The sequence below is a fragment of the Pyrus communis genome, chromosome 16 (genome assembly GCF_041283825.1).
Source record: "Pyrus communis isolate YQ-2024b chromosome 16, ASM4128382v1, whole genome shotgun sequence".
NCBI lineage: Eukaryota > Viridiplantae > Streptophyta > Magnoliopsida > Rosales > Rosaceae > Pyrus > Pyrus communis.
In genome coordinates, this window is record NC_142580.1 from 28264571 (window position 1) to 28276739 (window position 12169).

At 39.2% G+C, this 12169-nt stretch overlaps 2 protein-coding genes across 5 annotated transcripts in view; both read right to left on the reverse strand.

Annotated features, from left to right (window-relative positions):
- The window catches only part of LOC148690242 (uncharacterized), an 87476-nt gene that overhangs the window by 11669 nt on the left and 63638 nt on the right, over window positions 1-12169 (reverse strand). The window lies entirely within an intron of this gene.
- Window positions 2401-9180, reverse strand: LOC137731500 (lysine-specific demethylase JMJ13). Of its 4 annotated transcripts, XR_015957894.1 has the most exons (12): window positions 8682-9147; window positions 7624-8008; window positions 6918-7074; window positions 6619-6838; window positions 5974-6027; window positions 5814-5893; window positions 5427-5704; window positions 4921-5316; window positions 4321-4739; window positions 3851-4135; window positions 2807-3320; window positions 2401-2727 (listed from the first exon to the last, which is right to left on the reverse strand). XR_015957894.1 is itself a non-coding variant. In XM_068470619.2 (11 exons), the coding sequence occupies exons 1-11, from the start codon at window positions 8682-8684 to the stop codon at window positions 3072-3074; spliced, it is 2526 nt and encodes an 841-aa protein (XP_068326720.1). In that variant the 5' UTR covers window positions 8685-9180; the 3' UTR covers window positions 2401-3071. The 4 variants fall into 4 exon arrangements, 2 of the variants coding, with proteins under 2 accessions (XP_068326720.1, XP_088544116.1); XR_015957895.1 differs by lacking the exon at window positions 5974-6027; XM_068470619.2 differs by having other exon boundaries at window positions 2401-3320; window positions 8682-9180.

The following is a 12169-nucleotide window of genomic DNA, read 5'->3' on the forward strand; positions in this document are numbered from 1 at the left end:
TCAAAAATGGTTGAGAAATGAAGAAATTATATGAGTTTGGAAATTTTCCAGAAACCGGCCACTTTTTCCAGAATCTGGCGAAATCAAACAGCACCAGACGGCGAGGATCACCTGAGAAGATGAAGAATATTCCATCAAAGTTAACGGAATATTCTAACGGCATCAGGTATAAGCGTTAGGTTCTGTTACTATTTAACGGAATATTCCGTCAACTTTGATGGAATATTCCCTGTCTTCTATCAATTTATGCCAGGCACATGGCCGCACATGTGGCCCTGGGTTAGGGGGGCGTGAGGGCACGTCCAACCTCCGGCCGGCGAGTGATTGACATGTACGGGTTCGTGACTTCGAGTAGAACATTTTTGTATATTCAAACCTTCCATTTGAGCAAGCTATAGGGAGTTTTTTTTTCTAACTTTTTCATATATTTGTTAATTAAGTAATTATTATTAGTTGTTTCGCATATAGGGGAGACTTATCCTGAGGACGTATGAGGACAAGTGAGGCTAGAGGGCTACGATCCATCAACATGTCAATGAGTAGGCATTTTTTTTTCGTGTATATATTTATAAACTTTGTAGTTTCCGCAAATGCTTTTAAATTGATTTATGCATATTATGCCATGATTTATGAAATTTTATAATGTTGTTATGTGGTTGAGAGTTATTTATTGTCATGGCATATCCATATACATATTACTTGCTTATTAATGTTGTATTGTGGTTAAATGCTAAATAATCCTACAGGATGCGCAAGTAAGTTCAGGTAAGTTTATATTGTTGATTGGAATTATTGAATCATTATGGCATGCATATATTCATGTAGTTCGCTCATCATCGTTGCACCCCGGTGTTAGTGATCGCCTCGAGCCAAGGCCAGTCCTTCACGTGTATGTTCACCTCTCGCACCGCACGCTCGTCTTGGATCCAAGTAGGTGCCAATCATGTCGTATAGGTCGCATCAGGTGACTTCGACTCGTAGGTGACCCCGATTATCGCTAGTCTTCACGTGATCGTAGCACTAGAGCGTATATTATTACACCCAGTCCTATCGTACAGGTCGCATTAGGTGACTCCGACTCGTGTGCTAGCATATATTGATGAGCATTAGGGCCAGTCGTACAGGTCGCACTAGGCGACTCCAACTTGCGTGCTAGTATAGATTAATTGAACACCTGATTTTATTTATATTGTTGTTGAGATATTGTGATGTGGCATACTACCTGATTTACTGTTGATTTCACATTTGATTACATACCTATACGTAGTATGTTTTCTGGAAACTATACATGTTTTACAGCAAGGGGTTAGTATGTTCAAAAAATAAAAGGATTTTATAAATTTTTATTTTTGTGCCCACTCACCGATTTTTTTTTCGCCCCTCCAGGTCCTAGATAGCCGACCTACTCTATGGCACACGAGGATCACCCGACGATTATGACATATCTCTATTTAATGTGGGAACTGTTTCTAGTTGTGTACTAAGTACTTTTCTAGTTTCGACTGCACTATTTGTCATCTATGCTCTGGACATTTGTATTCTATGGGTTCTACCCACTACTGCGCACTCACTTTAGTAGTTTAAATAAGTTCTAGTTTGGTTTTAATTTATCCACTTTTTTTTACATCATTTACACTTTGGTTACGTCACCTTCGATCCAAATTTTTTAACGGTCCAAATTTAAATCCAACAGCTAAAGCAATTAAAAAAATTATTTTATGTGTTTCATATTCTTTTGTAGTGTTCCACGAGTTTCATGGTGTTGATTTAGTTTTTTCAATATTTATGGGAATCTAAATATTTTTAGGTTAAAATGTTCATAAAATTAAAATAGGATAGTCTACACAATTTATTTATTTATTTATTTTTAAAAGTTACTTTAAGAAAGAAATTATCCTAAATTCATTCTTTAATAATCTCGGGCTAAATATTTAACCCAGAAGGGTTGGAGGAGAAAAACTACTTTTGAGTTAAAACCTAAATTTTTTGAGCTAAAAATTTTAGGTTTTAACCCAAAGGTTGGAAATGATCTTAATATAGATAATATCACATGTATTAAAAAAAGCATCACTTCACCATGCAAATATCATGACCGGAATTGTTCTTTCTCTTTTCCATCATATCAAGACTACATATAAAAAGATCTATTTAATTTTGGAATCGGGTAATCATTCATATGTATGATGAACAAATCAACATATATGATACAAGTAACATACTTATGGTGAACCATCAATTTGTTTAATTCATATAAATGACTTAACGAGCTCCAAATCGAATGCTCTTTTTCCAAATTAGATCTTTGGATGATGAAAAAGAAATCCGATTACAATGTTTGAACTATAAAATAATATCACATCGTCCCATATCAATGGGCAGCAGATTAGACAAGAAGCCAAATAAAATGACAACGCATTTCTCTGCATTTTATTCATGTACTCAAAGGTTTACAAGGACCCATTGCAACAAATAAGAATAAAGAACCTGTAAAAAGGAAGCAGCAAACCAACTAACATGTTCAAGAATTACCAACTAGCTACTTACTGGATTAACAATTGTAAGAAAGAAAGTAAAAAAAAAAACAAATAAATTTACATGGAAATTCACAAATAACCCAATCTCTACTAGTTTGCAGGAAGAAAGGTTCTCCTGCCAAAGATGGTAAAAATACCCCGGCCCGAGAACCTCAAGAATCACCAACAATGCAGACTGCCCCAATTTGAGGGCCTGCACAAAAAATGTAAATCTTTATCCTAGGTTAATCTTTTCATCACTGCTCCCACAAATCAATCTTCTTTAGCTTTACCTGTGTTGTTAGAACCCAGTTAGAGAAATTCAAGTTAGCGAGGTCACGTTCCATGATGCCGCTGCTGCTCTCTCTACAGGGCTGGCCAACCAGATAGTCGGCACTTCCTAGTGTGATCTAAATATCTTTAATTTAACCTGCTGCTCTCTGACCCTAGGAACGATGGGGCTTTGACTTTAAGGCGCTTTGCCCCAATCTCCACTGGGGTTGGTTGCCTTCAGCTCGTTCCCAGTTCAACCTCGTATCCATCCTTTCTGTGGTGTTCTCACTGTTGTCTAGCTGAATCTTCATTGGCCAACTTCTTAAGCTTGATAGAGATGGGAACGTTACTTCCTGTAGGAGCGCTACTTCCTGTGGAGAACCTGCCCTCCAAAGAAGCACTCTCTGGAACTCCTTTGTAATTACTAGTTGCAATAAATTTAGCATTTGGTTCACCAGGGCTGCAATAATCTAATGGCACCAACGATCGCCCGCATCTTCTGTCAGGTTGCAGTTTCCTCAATCGTTTAAAACCCTGTTTTTTGCAAATACAACTCAGACAGCAGCAAAATATATACAAGCAGAATAAAAAAAATAACCAACTAAATGATTTAAAGCCTGTATCTGGACATTAATAAATATAAATAAAAGTGATAAATGCAACAAGACGGGGATGCCCAGATTTTTCAAATTCCATTACTTCAAAGAAATAATTAAATGGATGCTCATCAGAACCCATGCACAGGTGGATTTCCCCCTTCTGGGTCCATTACAGGTATTTGATGAATAACATTTTCACTTCCAATTTCAACATCTCTCCAATTGACAAGTGCAATATTTTATTAAATTTATAAGCATTTCACTGATAAATAATGGAAAATATAAAGAAATCCAAAAAAAAAATATATATATATACACACACACACACTACAGATAAAATCTTCAATTTCTAAATTAAGTGATGGACAAATGATCTATCAATTAAAACTACACACAGATATAGCAAAATCATTATAAATAATCACATGCATCAGAAACTAAAGTACAGGGGGCTTCAGTATATACCTTGTTTTCGGAATGATTTGATGACAAGACATCATTTACACTTCTTTTATCCACCACCTTCAATGATGAACGGCGCTTAACCCTAAAGATCTCTGAATCAGAATCGTCACTTCCTTGATCAACAACATGCCTAACCTCTGATCCGTTTAGATTCCCTGGACGCACACTAGAGTATTCATCATAAGATAGAGAGGATTGAGAAGACTCATATGCACCACGCACCAACTCTTCAAAACACCTTTTAGAACTTAGAGTCCCTGTGTAAGAGTTAGCATTTCCCTGTACCTGCCAGGAAACATATGAACGCAACATTACACTTTAGTTAATCCAATAATTACGCTTCAATTCATTGAAATTTTAATAAGAAAAATTGTCCTACACCCCCTGCAGAACAAACTAAAGTAGTGAATCAACATTATGCATTAGAATACAGAAGGCAGACACATTTAGTGAAATGAACAATGTCTCACATAATTGGGTGCAGATAAGCTCTCCCGAGGCTCTAAAAGGGAACAAAGAGTTGATGCGGCACATGAAAGGGAACCTTCTGACACTGCCGGACTTGAATAATCTGCATCAGATCTCAACATGGGCTGGCCATGAGAACCAGTTTCTGGCTCTTGTGACCGATACCAAGTTCTACCAGTAAGTTCAGGGTTCAACTCAAATTTTATCTCACAATAGGGAGAGTATCCTTTGTCTTCAGCACTCAGGGATAAATTTAATGGATAAGAATACAAGTCATCTCCACTTTCCACTAGCCCCCTTATCGCCTCCAGCATACTATCGTCCTTTTCAAATTTTCTGGCTGCAGCTTCCAGTTCTGTTATTTCCTCCCTTAAAAAGAGAGTAGGATTGCTCCCACATGAGAAGTCAAGAGACCTTACATCTGCAATGGGAAACAAGATCATAATAAGTAACCACTAGACATTTTTAAGTCAATGGAGGTGTTTTACTATCCGTATATATTTTAAACTAGGTGCGGTACAATCGAGTACAATCATTATCATAACAGGTCTGAGGTCTGTAGTTAGAGTTCATCAAAATTATTCACATAATAGTAAACATACCATGGCGCAGGCAGACAGGATGCATGTAACAAGTGCAATTAATGTAAGCTACATAGCAATCGCGCTTGCATAGGCTGCATAGAACAGTTCCATAGGAGTTTGGCAAAATAGCAGTGCATGCCCCTGACTTCATTAAAGACCAACGAGCACAATGCTGAAAGCGCATCAATCTCACAAAAGACAACTTAATTCTATTATGGGAGACCAAATCAGCAGATGAACAGTCTGAATCTTCAAGTTCTAAACTTGTGTGTAGAAGCATCGCTTCTTTACACAGAAGTTCTTCATGAGGAAGCAGAGGCATCCTGTTAAGCAGCGCGTAACGTTGGCTAGCAATAGCACCTAAAGGGAACCAATCACCAATTGCAAAGTTGACTGCCTCGCCACAGTTGAAACCTATACTTCCATTAGAAAAAGGCATTAAATTAATGTCTGAGAAGCAAGCAAAACAACATGGACAAATAGGGCAAGTAAAATGAAGGGCAAAAGTCAAATATAAAGCCTACCATGACTGAATCCAGCATGGTATGCTCTGGGGAAAGTAATAACAAATTCTCCTGGCTTTTGCACAGCCTTGTAGACAGGGACATCATGTTCCAACAAAATATTTGGAGGAAACAATGTTGTTTTCCCCAATAGGACATCAACTGCTCCATCTTCTCCATCAGTTGATCTGATATCATGCGTGTACACATGCTCCCTAACAACCTTTTCAAATTGCAGAGCAGCTTTACCTGGAATGCCATACCAGGTTTTGGATGCGCCGCAATGATGATAATTAATACTGCCATGTGACATAAAAATAAAATATTGATAATAACTCTCAGAATAAGAAAGGGCAGACACTGTTGCCTTCACTGGGATTAAATAGTGATATATACAGTGGCTTATACCTGTACAAATAATGATCCTCCACATGCCAAGCAAACATACTAAACAGCATTCCAATGTATAGCATGGGATCCGTTACACCCTATTATAAAACCAACATAAGTAACAGAGGGATACAGCCTATAGATAATGCAAACGGGTGAACTGAACTAGTTTTGGTACCGGAATTGCAATTTCTAGAAGACGCAAAATGGACTTGGGTAACCTTGAAAGATTCTGAAATGACAAAGGGGGTATCAGTTGATGTGCATGCCACCACATACAGTGAACCAAACAGAATATTATTCTTAAGAATTTATGCAAACCAACGATTACAAATCAAAGGTCGTATATATGGTTTAACTGTAAGAGAGAAGAGGTCAAAAACAGAGAAATACAAAAGAAGAGCACAAGTCATGTAATTCAAGATAAAATAAATTTCTTGTGATCATGCTAATTAATCTGTACAAACAAAAAAAAAAAAAAAAAAGAACAAGAGAGCATTATTAGCACCAAATTTCTCTAACCCATCTATTTGAACAAGGTGAAACCCTCTTTCTCATAAAATAACATCCCTAATGGCATCTTTGCAACAGTACTCTTAGTCTCTGGTCTTTAAAATTTTCCACTACATCCTTGTTCCTTCTTGGTTTTCTACAGTTAGGGTTAGTTTTGGCCGTGCGTGGTGTACTAATCTAACATGTGCCTTCGCGTGTATCCTGTATAACTGAGGTGCCAGTTTTAGAAAGTGAACATCAACTGCCTACGTAAATATATCAGTCACCTACTGAACAGTTAAACAGAGATAAAGAATGGCAGAATCAACACCTTTAAATTCCACTTGCTATTTCCAAGAGGATCACTGCGAGAAGATGAAAAGGCACTACCATCTACATCACAAGCATACTCAACAGTTTCTGTCTTTCCACAAGAAATTTCTTGCCAAAATTCTTTTTCCAAGTACGTGGCGGGAAGGGAACCAGTACTATAATATCTACGAGCAAAAACCTTGTTCGCCATTTTCTCGAAATCACGGAATGTATAATTTCTGTAACATTAAACTCACTCAAAAACCTGAAGATTTGATGAAGTAATACTTTATATTTGTAATTAGAAGAAGCTCTCACCTTCCGCTCATGAAAAAGGTGACCTTGTCATCATTGTCCCACTCTGCAAGACGAAGAGGTTGTACTCTAGTTGTGAACTTGAATCCTGCTTTCTCCCTCATTAATACAACCCCAGCTGGAGTAGAAGTACTCAAGGGAGAAACAATCTTGCATATACCTGAATATATCATTGCAGGTTAGAATGGGAAGAGTTGGTCAATATGCCACCCCAAATTTATCGGATGTCTATGAAGGGACTCCATTATGTGGGAAAAAAATGATCAAGATATTTCGCCAGAAAATACCATCTTACATGAAACAGGGAAGAGAAATATACATTTATTCAGCATCATATAATGACAAAGAGACCTGATGTATATACTCAATATGTGTATGTCTGTACTTCAAGAGCATTTATGATATCACATATCTGTTTAATTTCAATGTATGTCAAAAAAAGGAGGCTCTAATTCAAATGCCGGAAACAGGGGAAAAAAACAGAGCGATTATATTGGAAAATAAAATACTTTGTATAAACGGCAGAACAATTGGTTCTTGTGGAAATTTCAACACTAAAACACAGACGTTGAAAGGAGGCAAAGAAACCAAATCTCCAAACTGAAAACAATCAAGTGATAGTGTTTTTAGATGTATTGCCAGGGGGGTGACGTAATAGCTCTCCTAACCCAACCAACAACTGAGTGAAGAAAATTTGTAATCTCCTTACCATATTTTGAAGCTTCTGGAGCTATCTTCTGTAAATAAACCAAAGGATCCTCAAACTCCTCCATTGCTGGATAGTAGACAGGGCATTCGGGAATTTTCTCAGTCCACTCTAGGTCACTTGTTTCGAACTTATCCACCCTACGCTTTGGAAAAACATCTTTTTCATGTGAAGCACCAGTGAAGAGAGAAACTGAGTTGGCACCTCCCTGTAATCTAAGACCACAGGATACAGAAGATTCTAAAGCATCGCCTCCACTTCGAGCCATTGTATTAATGAGATTTACAGGCTCGGTAGAAGTTTGCGGTCTCATTCGCTGAAGCCTTGTACGCTTCAGAATTTCTAATCCAGTTTTGGCCTCTTTGGACAAACAAACCCTTCCTTCCACCTGTTAACCAAAGGGCTAGGGTCATGTACTTGAATAATTAAAGGAAATGTGAAATGCAAAATGAAATTCAGTTCAGGCATGTATCATTTGTGCAAATTTGTCAAACGGACTCGACATGTGAGCAGATCAAAGACAAGTAAATCAGCAGGAAAGAAACAAAAGTGCATCCCAAACACCGTGGTGACCTCCGATACACCTACTTTATTTAACACTACTCTTTCCTAAAAGTCGATAACTAAAATATGTTGAACAGACAGCCAAATAAAAGTTCAACACAAAATCACGTTCATTAGTTATTCAGTAGTAACATGCAGTCAAATTAATGAACATCATTACCCAAACCCCTCAAAAAGTTAACAAAAATCTAAAATAATTATATATATACACACACACTCTCGAAATAGCAACTTTTACATAACGCATAATTACCAGCAGAACTGAAAATATTATAAAATTCTATATACAAAAAACAATGAAAATTTCCTCAAAAAATGAACACGTAAATGCATTCCAGCAATTCATTCCATCACGAATTCCACAAATGCCAAACAAATTTTTCTTCTTCTTTTTTTTGGCTGAAAAAAAAAAACAATTTTCACAAATGTAAATGATTCCGGAATAAAGAGAGCAATGTACGAGATCTGAAATCACAAATTAAACCAGCAAAACGCACCATCTCATTCCGTAGTCTCTTTTTGTACGCCTGCGTCTTTGTTCACAGCAACACACAAAGGATAAAACAACACAACCGCAGAAACCGAATCCGAATCAGAGAACCGAAACCCTAGATCACGATCCCAGCCACGGCAGACCAAAAGCAAGCCTACAGCGAGAACCAGGCCATCCACATTCCCGCCAAACGTCCGAAACGGCAACGTCTCTGGCCGGAATCAGAGATCCGAAGCCTTCGAGCCACCGAGTCAACGAAAATAATACAAAAAAAGGTCGAAGGAAGTCAAGGAGAGAGGAGGAGACAACAGATATCCGTCGGAGGACGGATGCTATTCGCCGGAGACAAAGCGGTTACCCGGCGACGAAAGAAGTTTCCCGGCCAATGGAGGGAAAGAGGAATAGTGAAAGGAAAGAGAAGAGAAGAGGAGAGAGAGAATGGGAAGGACAAAAGAAACCGAAAAAGGTCCTCGAGGAGGATAATATATGTAGTTTATAACCGTAACGCTTTAATTATTAACGAAAAAATATTAACGCTTTAATTGCCTTAAATATATTAAATTTAATTTACCGAGTCTCGCCCGTTCCCACTAGGAAATTGAATTGGTTCAGGAAAATAGAACGATTAAAATGAAGAAAAACAATAAAAGGATTAAGTATCTAAAAAATTTTAATTTTTTAATTTAAGTTGATCTTTTTTTTTTTTAAACATTTTAAATAAGTACCTAACATATTGAAAATATCACATTCGTTAAGTCCCAGTTAAGTTTTCAAACATAGATTATATTCAAACCCTACCAATTGGGTATATCATGGTCAACGTTAAGATTAGTTGTCTCAAAATCTAAATTTCAAACATAGATTATATAATATAGAACAATGATCAAACGGGTAGTGAATTGAATCAAACATGGACCCAAATTGAAATTACGTTAGGAGGTAATTGCCTAGCAAAAAAGATGGTTAAAAATTCAGATAGGATTTCAAAGTGCTTGTTTCTGCTCATATGATTTCCTCATTCCCTCGATTCTCTACCCATAAAGCCTTCAGTTTTTCTTTATGTCGGTGAAAATGATGGTGGTCGCATCATGTCAGTTCATACAATTTCAGCAACCTCCATGACCTACTTCTCGATGTTGGCGGCTTGAGTTGAGGGTGGAGTTGATGGTTTTGCGTTTGGTTTGAAGGTGATGTCTTGATGGGGGTTTGATGATGGTTAGTTGGTAAAGGCTATGTAACATCCCACATCGTCTAGGGGAGTGGATCCTGTAAGCCTTATATGTATATTCCCATTTCTACCTAGCACGAGGTGTGACATCCCACATCGCCCAAGGGAGTGATCCTTATATGTATATTCCCATCCCTACATAGCGCGAGGCCTTTTGGGAGCTCATTGGCTTCGGGTTCCATCAGAACTCCGAAGTTAAGCGAGTAGCACGCGAGAGCATTCCCATGATGGGTAACCCACTGGGAAGTTCTTGTGTAAGTTCCCAGAAACAAAACCGTGAGGATGTGCTGGGGGCCCAAAGCAGACAATATCGTGCTACGGTGGAGTCGGGCCCGAGAAGTGGTCCCGCTCGGGCTGGGATGTGACAATTTGGTATCAGAGCCTAATCCTGGTCGCGTGTGTACCGACGAGGACGTCGGGCCCCTAAGGGCAGTGAATTGTGACATCCCACATCCCCCAGGGGAGTGATCCTTATATGTATATTCTCATCCCTACCTAGCGCGAGACTTTTGGGAGCTCAATGGCTTCGGGTTCCATCAAAACTCCAAAGTTAAGCGAGTAGTCCTTGAGAGCATTCCCATGATGGGTGACCCACTGGGAAGTTCTCGTGTGAGTTCCTAGAAACAAAACCGTGAGGGTGTGTTGGGGGCCCAAAGTGGACAATATCATGCTACGGTGGAGTCGGGCTCGGGAAATGGTCCCGCTCGGGCCGGGATGTGACAATTTGGTATCAGAGCCTAACTCTGATCGCGTGTATGCCGACGAGGACGTCGGGCCCCTAAGAGGAGTGGATTGTGACATCCCACATCCCCAAGGGAGTGATTCTTATATGTATATTCCCATCCCTACCTAGCGCGAGTCCTTTTGGGAGCTCACTGGCTTCGGGTTCCATCAGAACTCCGAAGTTGGCAAGTTCACACGAGAGCAATCCCATGATGGATGACCCACTGGGAAATTCTCGTGTGAGTTCCCAGAAACAAAATCGTGAAGGTGTGGTTGGGGCCTAAAGCAGACAATATCGTGCTACGATGGAGTCGAGCCCGAGATGTGGTAGGGCCTGGGCCGGGATGTGACAATTTGGTATCAGAGCCTAACCCTGGTCGTGTGTGTGCCGACGAGGATGTCGGGCCCCTAAGGGCAGTGGATTGTGACATCCCACATCCCCCAGGGGAGTGATCCTTATATGTATATTCTCATCCCTACCTAGCGCGAGGCCATTTGGGAGCTCACTGGCTTTGGGTTCCATCGGAACTCCGAAGTTAAGCGAGTGATGCGCGAGAGCATTCCCATGATGGGTGACCCAATGGGAAGTTCTCATGTGAGTTCCCAGAAACAAAACCGTGAAGGTGTGCTGGGGGCTTAAAGCAAATAATATCATGTTACGGTGGAGTCGAGCCCGGGAAGTGGTCCCGCCCGGGCCGGGATGTGACACGAGGCCTTTTGGGAGCTCACTGGCTTCGGGTTCCATCAGAACTTCGAAGTTAAGCAAGTTCGCGCGAGAGCAATCCCATGATGGATGACCTACTGGGAAATTCTCGTGTGAGTTCCCAGAAACAAAATCGTGAGGGTGTGGTCGGGGTCCAAAGCAGACAATATCGTGCTACGGTGGAGTCGAGCCCGAGATGTGGTGGGGCTTGGGCCGGGATATGACAATTTGGTATCAGAGCCAATCCCTACCCATATTTGAGTTCAAGTATGTTTACGACTTTCTTCTTATTTTTAATACTAGCATATGGGCACGCACAAAGTGTGTGAGAAAATCTTTTATTTTTGTTTTTGAAATAGAATGAGAGAGTAAGGGAGTGACAAAGAACGTGGGAGTGGGAAGTGTTTTTTTTATTTTTTATTATTATTTTAAATAATTAGAGATATGTTAGGATTACATGTAAATGGCACTTAGAAAAAAAACAGCAAAATTTGGTTGTGTAAAATTACATTTCTGCCCCATATTTCTTATTCATGTTTTGTTTTAATTAGAGGATTAAACTGGTAATTTTATAAAATTTTGGTTGACAATGAGTATTTTATTAATTAGTAGATATTAGAATGCCATAAAACTACTTTGGTGTCTCAAGAAAATATTTGGACGTAAAAGCCCTAAAACAAAAAAATTTATAATTGAAAAGAAAAGGTCAATAATAAGTGGTATGGGTAATACTTGTAAATTTGACATGACGAAATAAGGAAAAGCACGTGCTGATCTGATGAGCCCTGCTGTTATTTCTTCCTCCCTCTATCTAATAGTCTCCTTGAATTTCTCCGCT